Source organism: Xiphias gladius, chromosome 24 (genome assembly GCF_016859285.1).
Source record: "Xiphias gladius isolate SHS-SW01 ecotype Sanya breed wild chromosome 24, ASM1685928v1, whole genome shotgun sequence".
Classification (NCBI taxonomy): domain Eukaryota; kingdom Metazoa; phylum Chordata; class Actinopteri; order Istiophoriformes; family Xiphiidae; genus Xiphias; species Xiphias gladius.
In genome coordinates, this window is record NC_053423.1 from 8233900 (window position 1) to 8257952 (window position 24053).

A 24053-nucleotide genomic window follows, 5' to 3' on the forward strand; every position below is an offset into this window, starting at 1 on the left:
TGTCGACGGACTGTTCTTGCTGACACAGTCTGATCACGTCCTGCACTGATGTTCTCAGTCACCCAAGGAAGAGCCGCTCCTCTGTTTGTCTTTACATATCGCACTAACGCACGAGCATCATGGTCGTCAAATGTGCGCCGGTGACCACAGTCTCCAACCCTATTTACTGACGTCTCTCCCATAGATCTAGGTGCAGATGTCACTTTAGTCTCTGTTCCTATGGAAACACGAGCCAGTGGAGCAGCCTTTGGGACTGAAGCTCCTGCCATCCGTGCCTCAACTATGAACCCTCTTTCAAAGTCACTTAGATCTTTTCCTCTTGCCATCTTGATACGACATCAGAATCAACCGGGTCTGTTCAGCATGTTTATAAATGCCACATAGCTGATTGGATGTTAACTGCTTATTTGTACCATGCAGTGCACCTGAGTTGCAGCAGCTGAATTTGTTATGTTTCTCTGCTCATTTATTCAGGTTTTTCCTTTAATTTGTCACCTATCAGTGGGGGAAGAAGTACTCAGATCATTTACTCAAGTAAAATTAGTCATACCATACTATAAAAACACTCGATTGCAATCAAACAATTACAGAAGTACTGGCGACAACATGTACCTAAAGTATCTAAACTAAAAGTACTCATTATGCATAATGGCCCCTGTAGGTGTTATTACTGATGCATTTAACCACTTAAGAGTTGTAGCTGGCCATGGTAGAGGTAGTTTTAACAGCTTTAAATACATGTCGGTAGTTTACAGCATTGCGTTACATCTTATCCCCTGATCAGATATTTTGGATGTAAAATCTTAATTTGAAAAAAAAAGTGAACTATAAGTACTATTAACTACAGCTGTCAAAATGTACAATGTTTCCCTCCTAAGGTAGCAGAACGCTGAATTGCTCGAGTAAAGAGCAAGTGCCTCAGAATTGTACTTGAGCACAGTACTTGACTTAATGTACATCTCAGCCTGATTTGCGCACGGATTGGAGATAACACAATTGGGAACGAAAGACTTAAAAAGATGACCTCCCCCACAGTGGAGCTACAGTTTGCAGTATATCCAGGTCCGGTAGAAGACTTTGCCTCAGCAGCAACCTGCGAGTTCCACCGAATCATGCAGGTATATGGTATAAACGTCAGGGGGGGGACTCACGAAGGTACGACTCGCGTTTCTCCCCATTACGGGGAATCCACTGTGCCCGCGTGTGACTGGCGCCATTGCGTGGCATAGCGGGAAATTACACGAGTCCGCATGACGGTGATCCGGTTGAGTCATCTCCATCTGGTAAGTCCTGGGATTCAAAAGAAAGCCGACGCCGAGGGCGCTGGAAGGAGAAAGACCCAAACGGGATTTGATAGGTGACTGAAATGCGTTTATTTATTATGGGGGGCGCTGCACTGGATGTAAATCAGAGTTTTCATTCGCTCTAAAAACATGACATTCAAGACCCTGTGCCTTATTCCACTGGATTGTCCTCGATTTCTCTCCAAGCCCCTTCACCTCCAACTTTTAAGTTAATAAGCCGATGTCCCCATGTAATTACCGCAAAGTTCAGCCCGAACATCCGAGCGCACTCCACCACTAAGACTTTTGAGTTCATCCATCCCATTTCCTGGACCCAGTTCCTGAGGGAGGGCCAACGACGCAGGCATGGGAAAGTTCGCCCCACTTTTTCCGATTACATCGATTCCTTTTTAAAGAAGGCGAACACCAGTCGACGTAAGCTGTGTAGACCCCCACTGGAAGGAGCGGCCGGCATTAACAGTCCACTCAGTGCGGAGCCGATAAGGAGACAGACCCCGCTCCACGAGAGAGAAAGGTGAGAAGTCTTTTCAATTATGAAAAAAAAAAAAAAAATCGCTGGTGTTTGTTTAATATGCCCGTGGGGACATAATCACACGTCCCAGAAGTTCTCGGGAGTTGTCAGTGAGCGGACGGCACCGTGTTTTGTCCGGTTTGTCATCCCCCAAGGTGAACGAATGGCATTTCTACAGGTGGCAGAGTGTGTGAGCTTTTAACGTTCCAGTAAAATTTCTGTTACCTTACATCAGGCTTTCCAGAGAAATTGCTATTGTTGTTATTACGATTATTTATTATTTGCTTTGATGTAGCTGTTATTTTTTCAAATCCATGTGATTGTTTTAAAAGCAATATAAGAACCTAAAATATGCCAAAAATACACCTAGAGAGATTAGAACCAGTTCTAAAGTAGACCTCTCAATAGTACACACACACACACACACACACACACACACACACACACACACACACACACACACACACACACACACAGTGTAGTCCAAAAGTCTGAGACCACTTTCCCATTGGTATTATTTTAAGCAGTTTTCCTATCCAGTATGGTGAACTGGCATTCTGTGGTATGTTTTGTAGAGATAATAATAATCCTCAGAAAATACTTCCTGAAGTGGATCAGTCTGGTTATCATTTTTGTGCCTGTTCCGCTGGACAGAATTCCTGACAGTCCATTGTCCTGTCTCATCCTGTCAGAGGAATTTGTATTTTCATTATTAGGAAAAGTTTTTTTTTTTTGCCTCAGAGGGGAAGAAATAACAGAAAAACATAAATAGTCTAAACAAATAGACAAGTGTCACAGCAGTGTCTCAACTCCCCCACACAGGATGTTTATTCAGATGCATGCGTACATGGGTCTGTGTGCGCATGCATGTCGAGCTTCCTGACAAGCCCCCCGACTGTGCCATTTATCAATAACAATTTCCCACAACCCCCCACTCAAAAAATCATAACAACAGCTTTATGACATTGCTCACACTGTATTATTTGTATCCGCTTTAATTGATTCATAAATCAACCATAAAAACATGTATATGATGTTCCTGTATAATGTATAAGCTTGAGTGGCCTCTCTTGGACTCATTTACTCCAGTTTTTACTGTGAAGTGTACCATGGTTCCATTCATATTAAATGACTTTAATGCAATGTGTTTTGGTTTTAGTTCATCATCATCATCGCATACTTAACGTATGGGAACTTTGTTTTTCCCCATGTTGATGTTGAGAGGTTGGGGCCCACCCGAACAACATTGTGAGCTCATGGAAGAACTAATTACGGGCCTACAGTTAGATACACGTGTTCCTTAGTGAAAAAAGACACCATTATACTGAGAAGGTTGGAGACACTTAGCTCATTTGTTGCTAATAGAAATGATTAAACACTTACAGTATGCATTAGCTGTGCGTTTATGAAAACTCTTGAGAATTTTGTAGAGGAGATAAAATATGCCATTTAGTTTTTAAGGGGTACATTCAAGCCAGTTTGGTTGGCAATATAGCAGTAAATGAAAAGGTGGGCAAACTATATGACCTGCAAAACAACTGCAACTAGACCTGCAGGCAGGTATAATGGGGTCCAATCACCTGGTAGAGCAGTTCACAATTTGAACGGGCAAAAGAGGGTCTAGACAGGTGATTTGAAGTTGGTTTGGTAAAAGTTTGGTTCCATCAGGCCAGACCTGACACTAGTTCAGAAAAAGAGGCTTCACAAGTAATGATTTGATGAGCTGGGGAGATCTTCCAAAGAATCAAATGCTAGTTTGCAAAAGCAGCTTTGCGTGTATTTTTTAAAATTGTGAAAAATGTTTTTTAAAATTAAGAACTCCTTTTATGGAATGCAGCGATAAAAGGTCGTTGATATGCAGTGGAGTTGTTGCTGAACCTGTTAACCCTATTATAGCATCCCCCTCAGGATGAATATGACTCTGCTTTTATGTGTATACAGTTTAAAACTTTTAAAATCTATGCTTCAAATTTCACTTTTCCGCCAAGAGCCGTTTCTGCCGCAGAACCATTTTTAAAGACGGTTAATTCAGTAAAAATTGTACTTATTTTTATTTGTCCTCAGTTATTCCTCAGTTATAATCTGCAAAATTTTACATAATTTCTGTCTACCAGCATAACATTTCTCAAAAGGTTGCTTAACTCTAAAATACTCTTAGAAGCAGAGGATGTCCAGGGCTGACTGGTCCTTCCTGGAGCACCTGCTGGAGGAGGGCCAGGAGTATTCGACAGGCATTGGCCGCATCTGGCTTACCGTGCTCTTCCTGTTTCGCATGCTGGTACTGGGAACTGCTGCCGAATCGGCCTGGGATGACGAGCAAGCTGACTTCATCTGCAACACACGACAGCCTGGCTGCACTGCTGTCTGCTACGACAAAGCCTTCCCCATTTCCCACTTTCGCTACTTTGTCCTTCAAGTCATCTTCGTCTCCACGCCGACCATCTTCTATTTTGGATATGTAGCTATAAGGGCTAGGAACGAAGCGAAAAAAGAGGAAGAAAAGGCTAATGAAGGAGGTGGTGGGGGAAGTAAGAGAGGGGAAATTGTAATAGAAAGGGGCAACAAAAATGTGACTGAAGACAATGTAGAGGAGAAGGAGAAAAAAGACAATGGTGGGAAAGGTAGAAAAGCTGACAAGGCTCCTCCTGAGGCCCTTAAAATGAAAGGCAGACTGCTGTGTGCATATGCATCCAGCATCCTGTTAAAAGTTATCCTAGAAACTGGCTTCATTGTAGGGCTGTGGATCCTCTATGATGGCTTCTTTATAGCAGCAAAGTTTGAGTGCACAGGGTTCCCTTGTCCTCATACGGTGGACTGCTTTGTCTCCCGACCCACGGAGAAGACCATCTTCACCATCTACACTCAGGTGATTGCTGCCATCTCCCTGCTTCTCAACCTCGTTGAGCTCCTCCACCTCCTCCAGCTTGCCATCTCCCACCACCTGGAGAAGCGCTACCGTACCCGGCACCAAGACTATCTTTGGTCTGGGCGGGTACCAGCCCGACAAAAGACTTCCGAGCTTCAAACAGAGGTGTTGCGGCCTTACACAGCAGGGAGCCATGTAAACATCCCCATGCAGGTTGAGACTACATGCCATCCCAACCCCTGTGAGAGCTACAGGGATCCGGTAATAGAGGCAAACTGGGGACGTGAGGAAGCTGCGAGTGACCTGCTCCCTAGTTATGTTAACTGCATGGGGGCTATGAAGATGTCACATTCCCCTAGAGCCCATTATAAAAATCATGAACAACACACTGTTCAAAATAGTAAGGGTGCCCATAAGGGACACTCAAAGCAGAAGCATTATGTTTGACGCAGTCAGATGGCCTGATAAGTTGTTTATCACTGTGAAAGCTTTGTTTGGTTTCTAAATCTTCCAGTTTTTTATGAATATTTGAATAAATACTATCCTGCACATGACACTTGGGTATCAGGAGTGCACGATGGGAGCTCATATTTGGCAGAAGTGAAGAACTATTGATCTGTGAACTCAATGCCTCAGAGGCAGGTAGACTTTCAAAAAGAGATTTACCAGATAAATGGACCTACTGTTTTTAAGAACACTCTCCCAGGAAATGAAAATGAGACTCCACTATGAGTGAATATTACAGTCATAAGATGCTTTCTTGTTACATTGAATGGCTTTTAGCGCTTAATGTGACAGTGGAAAAAAAAACACTGCAAAGGGGGGTCTGTGGAGGGTCTAGGGATATTGTGAGTGTGTATGGGGAGGTCATGCAGCAGAACCGGATTTATGCATATTCCTCTGAGATTTGCACTGGAGTTGTTTGAAGCCCCCTCCTCTCCCGATGGCTCCGTCCACAATGAGGAATGTACTGGTCTCCGGGTCCTGCTCAGCTCCCAAGAGGATAATGCTGCGTGGATGCAGGCATGCATGCATGCACACATACAATATACTTTTCCCCCTTTCACCCAAAGAGTATGGGTCACTTGAGTTGGGGATATGGACTGGGAAGGCAGGGGTAAAGAGCAGGGGAGCCAAACCATGGGAATTCCGGGATTGTACATATCATTGCCAGTATCCGTAGTATTTTATCTAAGAAGAAAGAGGGAGAGAGAGTACCACTGCATACTTCATCATGACGGCTGAATAATGAAAGAGAGACAAGCACCCAGTTTGAAAAGCAAACCTTTTAGTGAGCTTGCGAGAGAACTCAAAAGTGCATTACTAATTGCACATGGGATGGACTGAAAGAGGTAAAGAGATGTGCAAATGCAATGAAAGGAAATGACTAATTATGTGAAGATAGTGAAAAAATATCAATGTTAATATTTATTATTTTGAATGAAAATAAAGTTTAAACTACCATTAATTAATGATTATACTGTCAATTTATCAATTACGTATTATATGCTCAGCAATTTTTTTTCTAAACAATCACATACTGCAATATCTGCAATCTATACAAAAGGCTCTATAGATGCTGTTCAGAGACTCCAGTAGAGAGAAGATGATCTCTTGTGTACATGATGCTTTTATTCCCTTTTCTTTCTGAATACAGGGATGAGATTTATGTGTGGGGGATATGTCTCTGAAGTGTGTGTTGCTTCTGTGTCCAACCTCACACTTTCCACTATCCATATACTGTCACAATACAGAGGCACTAAATCACTCACGAGAAAAGCGCTTTGGGAATAACAGAAAGGCCGAGATGTGGAGAAGTGGATGATCCTTACAGGGTATCATGAGCATAACCTCCTGAGGGGGGAAAAAATGGAGGAAAATAGCTTTGTATTAATGTCTGTTTTCAAATCCGTAGCTATGGCTGTAAAGAAGAAAGGCATCAATTATATGCCAATAAAAGTTCATACAAGGTGGAACAGCACTTTATGCTGGTGCTATGTAATATCCCCTGGGGAGTGTAGACTGTTAACACTGTTTTCTTGGTGAGCAACTGAAGGAATCCAGAAAAAAGGCACCTTCACCAACGGTGGTCGCTCTGGCTCCGGCTGAATGCAGCCATATGTCTTTACAGAGATGTAACCACAGCCTGCTGCAGTAAGGCACTCATTTCCAGCAATTTAACGAACTGTCTCCATGACGATAAGCAGCTATCTTTAGAAGGAAACGGGCTTTATGGGAAATTTAAGTGAGGCAGGTTCTCATAAAGCAAACAGCTTGAACTATGTGAGGCCAAACAAGAACTGTAACAAGCCGCTGAAAAACAAATTTAAAAGAATCATATTTTGCTTTCTTTTGCAGCAGTTTTATCTAAATGTTTTATGATTCAACAATAGGAAGATTATCTCTCAGTCCTCAGAGTGGAATGTGTTTTTATTGTGGGCAGCCTCTCCCTGTGTCAAGGATAAATTGGCAGATATTATTGAGAGAACAATCCAAACAGAGCCTGCTGAAGCTGCCCAGGTCAATGCCTGTTCATAAGAACTTGGCTGGCATTCCCGTGCAGTCTTGTTATCTCGGTCCAGGCGGGCGGGTGCATGTGTGTGCGCTTGCGTGCATGCATCCACGTGACTGTTCACGTGTGTTTTCACAAAAAAGCCAGGGGGTCATGGAACAGATTGCACGTGGTGACCCCATATCAGCCCTCTGCTGCCAACCAAAGCCAGCAGCGGAACAGCAGAGCTCCCTTTTGCATCCATCTTCCTCATAGCCGAACAAGCCGCAGAAGCCTAACGCTCTATGATCTCCAGAGTAAACTCTCACCTCCTGTTCACTGAAGCAAATATAAACCTTCCGGATGAAAACAACAGTGAGTGCAGGTTATTTGCTGCTCCAGCAGTCATTTTTCCTGTACAGTCAATAGAAATTGCAGACCTCTTATCAAACCCTGTAACAGTGCAGATGAAAGTGATGTTTTTGGCCACGTTCCTCTGTCAGGACAATAGGACATTGATAAAATGTTCTTCCATTCATCGGTTTGATTACTTGTTATCTAGACCATTTTCCAAATTCAGCGCAACCTAATCAGTCACTGCTTTTAGAGGATATTCTAGTAAAAGCTTTACAGTGGAGATACTTGTGTCAAGCTGTGCTAATAAAATCAAAGTGTGTCATTAGGTGGGAAGACCCCAATCTATTTGACAGGTCATCCTTAACAGTTATACATGCAACATCTGGGATCAGATGCCTTTCTAACCGTGTTTCCAGACATTGTTGAAGTCACTGCTGATGCATTTCCTGCATTTCACAAAGAAGGGCAATCTTGCATTTTGGTGAATGAGTGGACACTCACTCACTCACTCACTCACACTCACTCACACACACTCACACACACACACACGCACACGCACACACACACACACACACACACACACACACACACACACACGCACACACACACACACACACACACACACACACACACAAGCTCTTAAACTGTAGAGCAGTTCAAAGGGCCATCAAGCAGCCTCCGGGCTCCAGCGGGATTCTAAAAGGAAAACTACTGTGCTGAAAGGCATCTCGCCTTTAGGGAGGGTCTTACCACCACGCCCTACACCAGGCTCCGGAGAGTCTTTAAAGGGTCCAACCATATGCCAGGCCTGACCAAAATGGGGTCTTCTGTTGTCATACTTCTTGCCAGCTGTAATGCTGGAGGCCCTGCTTATCTCTCAAGAAGTCTTCACAAAACTGAGACTTTCATACACACAAATATAAACAAGGGACCAGCATGGCTTAAAATAGCAGGCTACAGGGTGAATGAGTTCGTGAGAGTTTTGCAGTACCTCTTCATTTGGATGTAATTGGAAATAACGTACCTTGCATTACACTTTTTAGGGCTTAGTATTTATGTTATAGAGCATGGGTATGTGTGAAAGGCATACAGTGTTACATGTGTCAACTCCCTTTGTTTCTCTCAACGTACACACACACAATGCCGACACACGACTCTCTGTATCCATAACAATGTAACATCCCAGCAACCAGTCCTTAATTTGGGCATTTGTGCTACTCAACAAAACAACACTAAAAAGCTCAGAGCAGTTCCTAAATTTAAAGTCTGGATAGGAAGTGGGTCTGTATCTGTTTCCTGTTCCAGTATTGTTTATCCCCAGGGACTGGTTGTTGGGGGTTGTTCACCCTGACAATGGGGCTGCAGTGGGCATTGTTGTATTGTTTTGTCCTGGCTCCCCTGTGTTTTGTAGACCTAATGTCATGGCTGCCTAATCAAAGGCCAGTGAAAGATGGGGGAAATGGGAAAAAAGTGCCTGCTGAAGGGGCTGAAGTCAATTAAGAGTTCTGGTGCCACTTATAGATTTGTGTCTGTGTTAAGTGCTATTATTGTAATTAGAGTAAGTTGAGAGTGGGGTGCTTTTGGGTTAGATATTTAATGTTTAAAGCTGCATTAATCAATATTTTAACAATGGATCAAATCACTATTTGTAATGTGTAAGGCTGCGTATAGTGATGAGCCCACAAATAAATATCACCAGACTGCGGTCCCCCTCAGCTCTATGGAGTGTTTACACCGTTCAGCTCATTGTTTTGATTTTACGGCATGCAATTTAAATTTAAATTAGAGGGATATTGGACTAACATTCGTATTCCTATTCGTATATCGTATTCGATCAAACTAAATGCTGATGTTGCTCTGTATCTGCTGTTTGTTAAATAGGTAACTGTTTTCTAACACATTCGTCAAAATAACTGTATAACGTGATAATGCCTTAATGTTGTGTTTTCAGCTTGGTTTGCTGCCCCCAAGTTTAAAAAAAAAATTGATGGAGCTTTAAAGTTGTACATTCTGCAAAATTCGTAATTTTCCTCTAAGTGTAAATTTAATTTATATATAGTACTAATAAGAATTATACATTTGTTATGGAGTGCTTTTCAAGATACTCAGAGGCACTTTGTACAAGAAGCTAAAAACACAGTAAAAGCTGAGGAAGGATTTGACATTAAATCAAACATTAAGAGCAGCTCAAAAATGGTGAGTTTTGAGTCTCTTCCTGAACATAGCAAGACTGGTCCTGTCACAGATGTGTCTAGGGAAAGAGTTCCAAAGGGAGCACTGGAGAAAGGTCCTTGTCGCCTCAGGTCTGGGGCTTAGTCCTACATGGTGGTGACAGAAGGTTGGGGTCAGATGATCGGAGACTGCAGGAAGGAGTGTGGCGGTGAAAAAGGTTGGTGAGGTAGGAGGAGGCAAGGTTATGCATATCTGAAAACAGCAGTTATCGCTCTTTATACATTAAAACTCAAAGTATGTCTGATAACCGATAACTGATTTTTGAGTAATATCTGATGTCAGTCAGTTTATTTATTTCAACAATATTATGCAACCTGGCTGTTGGTGAAGTTTAGTGGCTTATTTTTGATTGTTTAAAAATCCCTGTGAGAGTCTACCTGCAAATGCTTTTATTATGGTTATGTTTAGGCTTTTTGTCTGTGTATAAGTTAGATATACAGCAATACCTGTATTCCTGGATTCTGTGTAAGTGTGGATACGTGTTTGTGTGCGGTTATTTAATGGGGGAAGTGATGCCCTTCCAGCAGGCAGACAGCTCTATTGTTCCTGTAGCACAGGGAACACCGTCTCCGGCCTGTCCACTCAGGATGTTGGATTGGACCTCCTTAAAAAAAAAAAAGGCAAAAAAACAGCCAGCATCACCCGCACCCACTATCCCCATCATCCAGCAAGAACAATGGAACAACCTCCCAACGCCCCTCTTTTCCCATGAGCCTTGGGGCTTGGTTCCCACAGTACTGTCCAGTTGTGAGGACTGGGCCATTGTTAGACAGCCAACCTCTCTTAGCTGCAGCCTCACCTCCACCTCTCCATCTTTACAAGTTTCAAATGGAAACTTCCACCAGCGTGAACTAATTTGCCACTCTGAATATGCACAACCAGGGTCACTGCAGTGGAGCGGGTCATTCCACTGATAGCAAACTTAATATGGGAGTACAAGCTGATGACTGCCAATAGCACAACAGCAATTACCATTCTGGTGCCAATGTAAATTTGCGCCTCATATTCTTTCCCCTTTTTTACTAGCTGACAGGGTAACGCAGCAGAACACTGGCAGACTGGAAAAGTTACCATCCACTAAGAGGGCTCCTGGATTGTGGGAAAGATGGACCTTTCTGTTTCTTTATTTAACACAAGAAAGGCTGTGGGGCTCGAGGAAAAGTGTCAACAAGATTGTTATTAGAGTTCTTCGTAAATATTATCATGGGTCTAATTTAAAAAGCTTCATAAAGCTTTATTATTCCGTATTCTTTACAACAACAATAACTTCTCCGTTTTCAATCAGTGATGAATTTTTATTGAAGTCTTCCTGACTACTTCACTAGTCTTGTTTTAATAATGAAGAAAATAAAGATTTTCCTGATTGAATATGTGGAAACTTTTCCCTCTCCTTGCCTTCACAGGGAGGTCGTGTCGAGTACAGGCAACGTCACTCAAGTGCTCACACTGAATGTCAATCCTCCTACATTATGTATTCTTTCAGCACTTTATTATTTTAAATAAACATACCATATTTTTAATCATGACTTAAATAATCACACAGGAAAAGTCAGCAGGCTATGAACGTGAATCCGTGCTTTTACTGGACTAGTATATAAATCTGTGACATTACTGATGGATTGTGAGTAAGACTAAAAGCTGCCCTTAAAAGGAAAAACTTAATTTTAGCCTCATATTTTTCTACTGATGCCTTTGTCAAAAGGAATGTTTTCACAACTATCTATTTTGTTGTACATATAACTCTCTAGTGGTATGATGAATGTCAAAATTAACAGCAACACAACTGTGATCTGTATCTAAACACATAAATGACAGCTTTACATATACTGCATCCTTCACTGCGGAAATGCTAGCTTGTTGATCACAGAAACAGATTCACCTGTGGAGGGCCCTGTACTTCAAAAATGATTTAACTAATCCAGGCTAACATGCTGTTATCACGATAAAATTAACCTGTTAATTTTAAGTTTTTCATTTTTCATTGGGTTCTTTGAAAAACAATATGCTCTTATTTTGAAATAGAGGCAAAATGAGAGTGGAAACCATAAATTTAAATCTTGTGCATTGTTACTGGTTTCCATTTCTTGTTTATTTTGGGGTTTATTCTATCATATAGATTATATGAAGGTAGCTCTTTATTGTGAAAATTTAACAAACAAATTATTATAGTTTAATCAGTAACCTATATCTTCTCAACTAAAATATTCATACCTCTGGGTAAAAGAGTCATTTGTCACTGAAACAGACTTTGATGATTGGGCGTTCACCCAAAAAATTCTTGGTCATGAATCCGATAACTGGGAATAAGCTTTCACTTTTTTAGAGAAGCTTATGGACTTAAAGTAATGATCAAACAGCCAATAATCAAATCAAGTTAATTAAACATTATCCACATACGAAAAACAGTGTTTTAGCCCACAAAATAACAATGCTACACTTCCTGAATGGATTGGTCTTTTCTTTAATAAGTTTTGTGCCACAGGTCAAATTCCAAAAGGTGAATAGGTTGGTGATTTCCCCACTTATCATTACTTTGTCTATTGTGTTCTCTCCAAAATAATTTCCTCCTTGAAGCTGAATGAGCATAAGTCATTACTTCCTTCCTTTGAATTTTATGTTTCTTTATGTCCTTGACTGCAGTATTGTTTTACAATAAACAGGGACAAGATATTTTGTTCAGACCTTAATGTGAAACAATGCTGCTGAAACAAAAGTGACAAATACTGAAACTGCAAGTTTTACTACTTTGTTGAAATAAATCGCTAGATGAAAACTCCCCTGGACATTTCCTGACATTAACTGAATGGTCAATCGGTCACACACTTTCAGCATACAAACACAAATTTCTTTTATTTGTCACACTTTTCAGTAACACACAGTTAAAATTTTAGTGTGAAAAGAACCCATACTTTCATTAATGAAAGTATTGTGTAGATGTTCCAGACAACAGGACTAAGTAGCTTAAACTTCCTGAGAGACCTCCCACACTGCTGGCTTATTTTGTCACATACCATCAAAGGTTATATGACATAAAAAGAACTACAACAAAGACCTGTCTTTCTTCCTCTCCTTTTATGTTCACAGTCAGATGTTCTTTCTTAACATAAAGAAAAGATTAAAGAAGAAACACTTGTGTGTTACAGGCTTGGAACATGAAAATCTTTTTGTATGCAAGAAATGATGTAATAAAGTAACAAAGTCACAATAAAATCTGTGTCAGTGGTAAAACTAGATTTAAATTAAAAAAATGTTCCTCCAATGTTCCTCTTTTCTTTGAGCCAGAGGACAAACGGACAACAAAATCCAGTTCAAAGCCTGGTTCCATATTTAATGTGTTTTTAATTACAGTGACTTGCTTTAGTTATTGATCAGTGCACAAACAAGGCATGTGCGACATCAAGTGGAAGGTCAGAGAATCACATACAGCACATCCAATATACGTTATATTTGACTTGATGAAAGACCAAGTATTTGTTTTTTTCAATTACCCTCCTGCTTCTGGAAACTGTCTGATATTAACACAGGCTAGCTGATGCTTTTAGTTGGCCAGGAGTGAGGACGAATGGCTGTGTTGAATTGGAAGAATAGGTGTTTTTGCCCTCTGGTTCATCCCCTTTGCTCCCAGTGCACTACCCTCCTGCTGAGAAAGGGCAAACAAGTCTCTAGCACCAGCAATGGTTAGCTCTTTTCAGGTCGGTTCCTGTTCAGAGCTGCTTTGGGTGTAAACTCCAGTTTCTCTTTCAGGCTAAGCACCTGCGTGCTGTCCATACCCACTTGTTCCTGAAGCTTCCTTTCCTCCCTCAACTCCAGGACGCCCTTCTCCTCCTCTCGAGGTTTGGGGGTCCCTCTGATAAACCACTCCAGGTGGTAGCCCACTGCTCCGACCACAAAGGCCACAGGAAAGGTGACATAAGGAGCATAGGTCCGCAACGCTGTCCATACTACAGGCCACATGACTGCACGCCACTTTGGCTCCCAGGTGCTCCATGGGGAAAAATAGAATAAAGGGCAAGTGAATTTTAAGTTTCATTACGTGATAATTACAGTAATATAACTGGAGAAAATAGTTAAGGGCCATCCACTCATAAGAAATACGAAATAATAATAATAAATAAGTATTAGAAATATTTTCTTACCTCACTGTTCTGATTTGATTATTTAAAATGTAACAAACATTTCTTCTCTACTGGTTCCCCCTCGTGGTTTGAACCTGCTTCTGACGGTTAAACCAGATCATGTACTACTGCAAACATGTAACTCAATTCAATTATAGATTTTTAACGGCATTAAAGTATTCATATCATTTCAAATCACCGTCTGCTGTGTAAGGCTTTAAACCATAAGAAAGAGCCAGCTGAGAAAAAATGTGGTTTTACCTTTTAAATTATTAAATTAAAATTTCAGTTGTCATGACTTTCAACTTTTGTAAATCGTTGTTTTGTTTTGTTTTTTAAATTATACCTGTACATTACTAGTTTATACCACTGTTCACTGAATCTTTGTCAACCCATGAGTGAACAAAAAAAAAAACGTGTTTAAAATGTGCAAATGGACTGTACCGATACAAGTAACTTTATGGACATTTTCTGTAGTCATTCCGTATTTACAGTCAGTGAAATGAGCAGGCCTATCTGTCCTTCTTATGCCCTCCTCACCCTCTGTTAGCTCCAAGCGACAACAAGTAGCTATAGCATACCGACAAATGAGGGAACAGAGAAACAGGGGCTTAATCCAAAAGGGTGGCGACAGTTTCTCAAATACAAGCAGCCGAAAGCCCCTAACGGATTCTGACGCGCTCTCTAACGCCAGCATAACTTCATGTCGGTGTATAATCGTTGAATGTTATGTCCTGTCGTGCGTGGCAAGGACATCGTTTACGACTTAGCAAAGTTACAATTTTATGGTACCTTGCGTTTTTTCGTGTGTCGCATGCATGCCGAATAGAAAAGCGGTTCTCCACGGTTCGCGAAAGTTGTTAACTCATGTCTTAGCTTGTATGGTTGACTTTGTACACAAGAAGCATAAAATTACATGGCCGAATTTGTTATGGAGTTTGGCGTGGCGCCGGTCCAACCCTTAACCTAACCAGAGAATGGCGAGGAACAGGGCTCGGACGAACCTGCCACAGTATGATAAAATACAAGATTGTAGCAAACGTCTCTAATAAGAGTTACTCCAGGCTCTGAACTGTGTAGCGTATCAAAGTCATTTAAAGAGACTGCTTGTAAGCGGCTACCTTAGGGTAACTTATTAAATCCCGTTAACGTTTAAATCCAAGCAGTGACACTCCACACGCTAGCCGTGAAATCAGTCAATGTGGACGTTTACTTCTCTCAGATTTTGATTGTTACGCAAGTTTACTTCATCAGTATTCACTCACCTTTACCGTTAGCACGTTGATGCAGCAGTGGTTCGACGCGATTTCCGTCTGTGTGTGTGTAACCTTCCTGGTTCGCCTTCATTGGCTGATGAGCGTCGCTTTGCTGGGAGCGAGAAGGTTTCAGCTGAGTTTGCCGCAGTGTTTAGCACCGCCTAGTGGTAAAAGCGCTGCGCTACTTTGGGATGAGGAATGCCAGAACAGTCATTCACACGCTTCTACCTCTTTAAGGAAACACAAAGGACGTCAACAATAACTACTAAAATCATTGCTGGTATTGAGAGTGGTTGGTACCGATAATTTGCAATAATTACTTTATAAACAATACATTAACATACATACATTGGGTCATTTAAATGTGGACCCAATGCAACAGAAAAATAGGTAATCCACTAATCACATACATATGATGGTAGCTTATATATGATGTTAGTATATCAGCCTTGCAACATCCATACAGTGAGTCACTTGTATGTGTATCCTTTGACAGCTGAAACAAAACAATACCGCCACAGGAAAAAAAATCTAATTTTATTTAAAAAGTCTTATTTAGCTGTAGAGGTTATCAAATACTCTATAATCAAATAACCTAAAAAGCATGTGCTTTGTGACTATACAGTAAAAGGCAGCTGTGTTCTTACTTAGCATACAGTACACTTTTGTTTGTCCCTTCCCCAGCACTGACAGGGAGTGCGTTCAAACACTCAATGGCATTCTTGCACACAATCCTCCTCTCGAGGAATACTCATGAAAGGCTCACAGATCTGTCACCAGTATTGTGTCATATGTTGACAAGGCGTGAGCTACCCCTCTTGGATGACAAGCCCCTCAAGTGCCAAGATAGGTTTCTTTTAGTTTGGAAGCATAGTTTGGCATATAAAAGACAGAGACACTTTCGGAGGCTTGGTATACTGTGTAACGACACAAACAGCTTTAGAAAGGCTTTGCTTTTGCTTACTTTAACTGCTCGTGAGCGACGCAGAGAAACTATGTCCATTTCAGTCACCCAGTGGGAAACCATAAATTGCAGAGTTGTCTATAGGGGGGAAGAAAACGCTCCACTGTAGTTTCTGGGTAGTGAATTGGCAAGCGTTCTTTGCAAAGCTCAATATGATGGATGACGCTAAGTTTTCAACAAAACTATACCAATGCAGGGTGCAGGGCTGATCTATAGTGACTGGAAAGCAGCCTGTCATGGAGCAATGACAACTTCTGACTCATTGGTCATTTGTGCAGAGGCAGGGGGTGAAAAAAACAGTACTGTTACCAAATTTTAACAGATATTATTACTTCAAATGACTGCTGAAATGGTTGTGATTAACAGGATTCTGTGTGGGTGACTCTGTTTCATGCTTCAAAATGATTCCTCCCTCTGTGCTGTCCATCTTGTAGTTGCCAGAACTGGCACTTGATCAGTCCTGTCAGATAAAGTGAATGTGCTCATCCCCTGCGGGAAAACAACATTACTAGTGCCAGTTCTGCTTTACCACCAACCTCAGCAGTGCCAGGATTATTTCATCAGCTCCTGTTTATTAGTACATGAGATTTAGAGTTGCACTAGCCAAGATTTTTAAGTAAAAATACATTGCTTATCAATCCAAATAACAAACCGGGGCTGACAGAGTGGAGTGTCACATCCTCAGTAGACCTGCTCTATTTGCCCAAGTTAATTACAGTTGTCAGGCATGGTCAGTGGTGGAAAATTTCCTCATTACACAGGATATGACAATCAGGTCTTAGGTTAAATCACTGCTGAATCACACAAGCCAGAAAAAGGCTGCTGCACGGCTCTCTGTGCCGTGAAACCTTCAAGCATGGTGCACTTTTGGCCACACTCGCAGGTCCCCAAACTCAGTCTTTTGAATTTGGTCCAGACACTTTACATCCATGTTCAGGTGACGTGTGAACCGAACCGGGTGGATGGCAGGGAGAATATGACTCAAAGTGTCCTTAAGGACCTGGGAAAGCTAAGTTTAGCTTCAGATTATGACGGTAGGAGAGGAGTACGGAGGAGATGGATGTGGGACATGACCAGAAAGGATGCACAAGAGGATTTGATGGATTGCCTATGGTTTGGAATGAGAGGGGGGGGACAGGAGGACTCAGACGGTGATCAAAAAGAGCAACAGACAATGAGGAAAAGAAGCGCCAGATGTGGAGGGGGAAGACAGAGGCTTTTTTGCTCTTTTGACCAGCCAATCTGCCCTACAAAGAGAGGTCAAAGGTCATGAATTGGGTTTGGTGTTCAACTTGGCATGACTACTGTCAAAGAAAATAGCGCAGTACAATAATAATAGCACTTTTGCCGGGATAGAATAACAGTTCTGAAGTTATTTTCGTCAATTTACAGTAACTACTCACAGTTACTCTTCCCTCAGTTTTTAGAACAGAGGAAACTTTAAGCCAAGTTCTGAGAAATATCAAATGCCAACTTTGTCATACTGGTAGTCAGGTTGTACTGGTATTATCATGGTACGGTTCCATTTACACAATATCAACCCTTTAGATACAAATTGGACACCACATACAGTATACAGCTTCATATATATCAAAACTCTTAAAATGTAGAGAACTGAGTTTTTTCATTAGTATGAATGGTTGTCAATTAAGAAAAGGATTACATCAAAATCTGATACAAAAACATTTATTTGTTTCTGGCATTAAGAACCATTTTGGCATATTCAGTGATTTCAGAATATAACATATACCTCCGTGGAGTATGTAATCTGTTAAAGTACTACCCCCATAATCACTGAGGTGAAAGTGGCAAACATAATGGAGAACTCTATCTTTTTTTTTTCAGTGCTTTGGGTCATGTTTTGGTCCCAAACATATATATTTATTTTTTTTAATCTATGATCGATACTGGCTTATGGGAGAGCAATTTAGCAAAAATGACAATAAATGTATTTTTTAACTCTACCAAATCACTTAGTTAGAGAGCTTTACCAACAATACTCCACTCCAATGTGAGATCAGAATAATTCTGGTGTAATAAAACGTGACACTTTTTTTTTTTGCATAATTACAAACACTGCAACACAAAGCAATATTCAACACAATGTGCAACCATTGCATGGAAGTACCCCTGATATATATGATTTGAAAAGGGTATCGTTTTAATGGTATAGGACTATGTTAGTGCTGCATGTTAGTAAATTCACAGAATATGAATTCACAGTTCAGATTATCTATTGTCATACAGACAAATGCGTGTACTCTACTGTAGGAGCAGAGAAATTATCCATGATGGATTTTTCGTATTCTTTTACTTACTATCTGTTAACTGTTAGTCTGTTAGTCCAATTTTACATTGATTCAGTCCTGACGGAAAATATTGTTAGTGGGGTTGTTCGGTTAACATTCATTTAATTAAACATATTCATACACTTGCCCTCTTGGATCTAAGTTAAAGGACTCATAACTTTAACCAAAGACTGGTGCTAGTAAACAAGGGACGGGCTAACTGTCACTGACAACAAGGAATCAGTATCACTGTTCAGAAGGGCCTACAGTATAACTTTAAGCCCTAGTTTAAATTGAGCTATGCAGTAAAGGCTTTAGTTACCTTTATAATAACTTTATAAACTTTATCTATTTGCAGCAACAAGCCATGGAATGATGTGGCCTGGCCGTTATACTGCATACATACCAACACATGGGGGCACTTATGGGAGAACACTGAAAACTGAGCAGAATATGACCTGAACATGGAATGATGCTACGTATCCATGTTGCAGAGGGATCGTCAGTGGCATGAGGCTCACATGAGCCTGGTGATGGCACCAGAGAGGAAATCCTCATAGTTGAGGCGGATGTTGCCCGTCATGGTCGTGTCCCTCTGCCTGAAGACCTGCGTCATGCTCTGGAGCTGGGTGCACACCTGGATGAAGCGGTCCAGCTGGATGCCGGGTAGCCCGCCTCGCAAGGTGAAGCGCTGCACCAACGTCTCAGAAAACTGGGGACTGAGGTTGTAGCCCATCTGAGCGAGGGCTGAGAAGAGAAGCGGGGTGGAAGAAAGAGAAGAGGGGTGACTTTTCCTTTCTCTGTTGAATGTCTTGGGTTTTACTTTGGTCTTAATTTTAAAAAGCTGGTGTGAGATTAAAAGCACCAATTGTCACGATGATCACTTTTGTTTACATAATAATACAGATGTACCCCAATTAACTGTAGCATCTTTAACATAAAGGGAAACAGGGATACCTTGGTGTAGCTCTGTGCCACTGATACACCCTGAGCGGTCTCTGTCATACTGCTGAAACAACCCTCTCCATCGCTGCATGAAGTCCCACAGTGCCGAGAAGCCAAACAGGTCCATTCGACCTGACCGCGTCTTGTCAAACATGTCTAACAGGAAATAGAAAACACAGCATGTTCACCCAAACACGGGTCGGACAGTTTTCTTCAGTTATTGTTGCACGTTCTTTTGAATCAGAGCACGAATGTGAAGTGCATTTTCGCCTTGTTTCCATCAAGCCCATCGTCAATCATCATGGATCCTCTCATTGTACTATCTAAATGTAGCGCATAGAAGTCACACATTTCTCATTATGGTGATGGTACACATTAGTCACTGCCTTGCAAATGCAACTGGAATGTGGGGATACTTGCATCACATAACAGGCAACAAGACAAACATAACTAAGTCATTTTTAAGGCAGACTCCTGGCTGCCTGAATTTCTCCTTTTAGAAACAGGAGAGATTTCAATTTAGAAGCTTGGGAGATTCAGGAGGGTACTCCTAAATCCTTTATCCATGTGTTTTTCCTAAATAACCTTCCCTTCCCCTTTTCTGTAACCTTGTATTTTTACAGTTAACCATTATGTCTTTCTGCCTCAAGAAACACTGTCAAACATTTAGAACTAATTCATCAACACAGAGCTACCTCAGTCTGTTGAACATTTCATTTGGCTGCAGCTGTATGACTTACTGATCATCATGAGGCAGGTCTCGTCATTAAAAGCTGACCAGTTCGAGTTGACAAGAGCCTGCTTCAGCTCCTTTAGGTTGATGAAGCCGCTGCGGTCCGTGTCAACAGTCTGGAACCACTGGTATGCCTCTGGGTTAACACCAGGAGGATTGTTACCTACAGAGAAGAAAAGTAAGAGTAATAATAGGAGGGTGAAGAGAGGAGCAGGGGTCAGACTGATTCTGAAGATACTCATCACTTGCAGATTGTTTCTTTGCACGCTCTTGTTTTCATCACTCTTCTTCAATCTGTCTGAGCCAACTAGTTTGATTTATTCTCTTTATTGTTTTTCATCCTTGTATTTTCTACCAGTTATTATTTCACTGAAGCTCTCTGGCTTTGAGGAGCAACGAATATATAAAACAAAAAGAAAGTCAAAGAAAAAAAAAAAGAAGAAAGAGACAGTGAAGGTTCTTAGAAATGAAGCGCCTGCCTCTTTTCGATGCAAAATAATTGTTTATTTACTGGAAGATGAAGAAACACACTTCTACTGTCTGACAGTTGAAACTCTGCTGACTCAGCAGAAACTTGATCATAAAAAATAATAGATCTGCGCTTGGCTCTGTCTTTTCCCCTGGTGTTTAGAAAGCGCTGATTTGGAAAAAAGTATGGTGTATAATGACTGTAACACAGAATATACTCTATATATAACTGACATGCTAAATACAATTCCTACAAGTAAATACATTTTGAATGTGTCCGAGTTAACAAAAGTAAGTAGTTATCAACATTTTACTTAGTGGAAGAATCTGTGGATAGGAGAAAAAAAACACTGCAATTTTGAAAGAACAGAAACAAACACATTTCAAAATACAAAAATAATAATAATTCCACTGCCCCTCAACTCAAGGATAGTACCTAAATCGAGGAATAGTGAATGTCCTAACAGTTACAAAACCAGTTGGTATTCTATTAAAGAATACTTCCCCAACCTTAGTTATACATGCTCAGTGTTTTCACCAGGCACCAGTTTTTGGAAAAGAAAAATATAGGCAGAGTCAAAAGTTGAAAAAAGTCATCTCAGTGAGAGGGAGATAGTGTCTGGGCAAGAGGCAATTACCTGAATACATGGAGAAACAGAAGGGGAGTGTTGGAAAATATGGTGTAAGACTAGGGGCAGAGTGGAGGGAGGGCTGATTGTCAGAAAAATGAATGGGGAGAGAGGGACAGGTGACACTTCAGGCCAGACCCTGATGGATTCTGTCCCTGTGGGGAGTGATGGCAATATAGGCTATCAGGTTCTGACTTCGGCTTAGCTGCAACAGGAAACATTGTAATCACACATACACACACACACAACACACTCTTTACCCATCTGTCTCTTACTCTGTTTAGCCCTCACTCAGTATTACTGGAGTCATCACTCCAGCGGTGTAATCCTGCTGAGGGGCACAAACTGAACCCTGTCTCTACATGATTGTCTGGGATCGTAAGTCATTTTTTATCCATCATCCCACCGGAGACTGGAGGGGGGGGGGGCTCAAACACGAGAGAGAAGCAATGAAGTAGGGGAATGAGACCCTATCTGCAGTCTCCTCACGTTCAGAATATGCCTGTTCAAGTTCCACAGACGAAGGGAACTGCAGATGCTTGGACAGCCCCAGTCTCAGCCTACAGTTACCTGCAGGAGCATGGTGTCCGTAAGGTCCTCCATGAGGCTGTCCCCCATAAGCCCCATAAGGCCCACTGGGGGCACCCCCTGGTCCAGGCCCATATTGTCCTCCATGACCTGGGGCTCCATAACCACCATAAGGACCTCCTGGTGGACCGGCCGCACCTCCGTATGGAGATGAGTGGGGAGGCCCATAGGGACCACGGCCGACCCCATATGAAGCACCTGGTGGTGGGTTGCCCCCTCCTGGATAGCCCTACAGTGATAGACAAAGTTCACTGAGACTATATGATAAGTGCAAGGAATAAACAGGCTCGGCGCATGAGCATTAACCGATAGAAGTATTACTTTACCACAGAGTAACACAGATATATAGAGTACTTTAGGTACAGTTGTATCCAAAAGTCTGAGACCACTTTCCTATACAAATGAATGGGAAAGTCTTTTGGATCTCACTGTATATGTACATAAGTATCCAGTGGTGAAATATAACTAAGTACCATTTACTCAAGCTGCGCTTTAGTAGCATTTTGAGGAACTTGCACTTTACATGTGTATTTCCATTGTCTGCAATTTTGTTCTCCACTAGTATTACACTTAAGAGTGAAATACATGTATGTTCTACATTTGAAGGGTTAAGATTTTACTAACAACAGGTGTCATTTGTTTACAAAATCTAATAGAAATTGTTATCATATATATGAACATGTATATATGAAGCTACCCAGTATACACAGACATAGGGCTAAAAAAATTAGCAGATTCTTTGATTAGTCAATTGACAAAAAACTAATCGCCAACTATTTTGGTAATCGATTAACCATTTCAGTCAGTTTTCAGGCAAAGATAGGGTAAAAAGTCAGACATTCTCTAGATCCTGCCGCTCAAATATCAGGGCTTTTTGCTTTTCTTTATCGTATATCCTTAACATATGTAAAGTGAATATAGGGTTTTGGACTCTTGGTCGGGACAAAACAAGACATTTGAAGACATCACCATGGTCTCTGGGAAGTTGCGATAGGCATTTTTTCCACAGTTTTTTTAGTGACATTTTATTGACGAATCAACGAATCAAACAATGAATCAGCATATTAATCAATATTAATTCAAATGAGCCGTTAGCTGCTGGCCTACAAGTAGGCAAAATTAGTTACAATAGTAACAATCTAATATGTACAGTACAACAATATCACACTCTGGAGGGGGGCGTTTTGTGTAATTTTATTTTTTCACTTTAAATACACTTTCCTGACAAACCTTCTGCACTATCCCTTTAACAGTAACAAACTTAAAGCTGTGGTGGAATATCTTTACATGGGCGTATTGCTACTTTTGCTCAGGTAAAATATCCGATAAGTCTACGCTGTTTTGCTCAAGAAACCACAGTCACATGTACATATTATTGAACAATAATTAAAAAACAAATGAAATTTATATGGCAAAAACGCAACTGCAGAGAAGAAATATTAATAAATTAACAAACTGTAAAACTTTACACTGTACCAACACCCTGCTAGCCGAAGTAAACAAATGAATGGCTAACGTTACTCGTGCTTCTATGACATCAACCATTACTTACGTCATATCAAGGCAATAAAAATGATAATACAGTTATTCAACGATGTTAATACGTTATTATAATTGACATACACAAAACACAAATAGCAGTATTTCGATACCTGGCCGTAGTGGAAGCTCATGGCTGCCTGACTTCACTTCCTTTCGACGGGGAGCCTTAAAGGCGGATACATCGCCGTCCGGCTCAGGCTAGCTATTGGTGCACTTCCAGGTCTGTCAAAACTGCGCCCGCGTCCCCTGCTCCTGATTGGACGGCGGAGTAGAAACGTGATGACGACAAAACAGATAAGTATCAATCACAATGTCCATGACTCACGTGTATAACCCAGTATTTAGGGAGTTACTCACTCAATCTTTATTCCTGTAATAAGTACAGGCTTTACTGGGACTCGTACTATTTTAGGGATTTGTTTTAATCTCATTTAGATCTATCAGTACTTTACTACTCTTATAATAAACCGATGCAAAATGCAATGTTATATGGGACCCATCCAAATGCTTAACCACAGTTTGATTTGAATGTAATCTCTATGTCTTACATTTTTTTTTCTTTAAAAAAAAAAAAATGGCTTTTTTATTTCCCCATAATCTATCGTCACAGTATGGAAGATACAGTTTAGGTATATCAGTGAAGTCTGAAACTTCACTGATACAGCTATCCATTGTTTCATGTATGATAACAAAAGAACAAAAGAAAAACATACACTGAAACATTTTCACAGTGAAATAACTTTATAGATCACGTCAATAAATGC

The 24053-nt window shown here is 41.0% G+C and overlaps 3 protein-coding genes across 8 annotated transcripts; 1 reads left to right on the plus strand and 2 right to left on the minus strand.

Annotated features, from left to right (window-relative positions):
* The first annotated feature begins 1398 nt into the window (after window positions 1–1398).
* gja4 (gap junction protein alpha 4) lies at window positions 1399–6138 on the plus strand. 3 transcript variants are annotated; one of them, XM_040122717.1, is made up of 2 exons: window positions 1399–1818; window positions 3980–6138. In XM_040122717.1, the coding sequence occupies exon 2, from the start codon at window positions 3983–3985 to the stop codon at window positions 5126–5128; it is 1146 nt and encodes a 381-aa protein (XP_039978651.1). In that variant the 5' UTR covers window positions 1399–1818; window positions 3980–3982; the 3' UTR covers window positions 5129–6138. The 3 variants fall into 3 exon arrangements, with proteins under 3 accessions (XP_039978651.1, XP_039978650.1, XP_039978649.1); XM_040122716.1 differs by having other exon boundaries at window positions 1400–1818; window positions 3977–6138; XM_040122715.1 differs by having other exon boundaries at window positions 1402–1818; window positions 3974–6138.
* Window positions 6139–10838: 4700 nt separating this feature from the next.
* On the minus strand, window positions 10839–15249 carry smim12 (small integral membrane protein 12). 4 transcript variants are annotated; one of them, XM_040122763.1, is made up of 3 exons: window positions 15142–15215; window positions 14360–14446; window positions 10839–13743 (listed from the first exon to the last, which is right to left on the minus strand). In XM_040122763.1, exon 3 carries the CDS (start codon window positions 13713–13715, stop codon window positions 13440–13442), a length of 276 nt encoding a protein of 91 aa, XP_039978697.1. In that variant the 5' UTR covers window positions 13716–13743; window positions 14360–14446; window positions 15142–15215; the 3' UTR covers window positions 10839–13439. The 4 variants fall into 4 exon arrangements, with proteins under 4 accessions (XP_039978697.1, XP_039978699.1, XP_039978698.1 ...); XM_040122765.1 differs by lacking the exon at window positions 14360–14446 and having other exon boundaries at window positions 15148–15246; XM_040122764.1 differs by lacking the exons at window positions 14360–14446; window positions 15142–15215 and adding an exon at window positions 14998–15134.
* A 2517-nt stretch (window positions 15250–17766) lies between these two features.
* pef1 (penta-EF-hand domain containing 1) lies at window positions 17767–23511 on the minus strand. Its single transcript, XM_040122706.1, has 5 exons — window positions 23400–23511; window positions 21730–21976; window positions 20070–20225; window positions 19342–19485; window positions 17767–19131 (listed from the first exon to the last, which is right to left on the minus strand). The coding sequence occupies exons 1-5, from the start codon at window positions 23418–23420 to the stop codon at window positions 18902–18904; spliced, it is 798 nt and encodes a 265-aa protein (XP_039978640.1). The 5' UTR covers window positions 23421–23511; the 3' UTR covers window positions 17767–18901.
* Window positions 23512–24053: the final 542 nt, after the last annotated feature.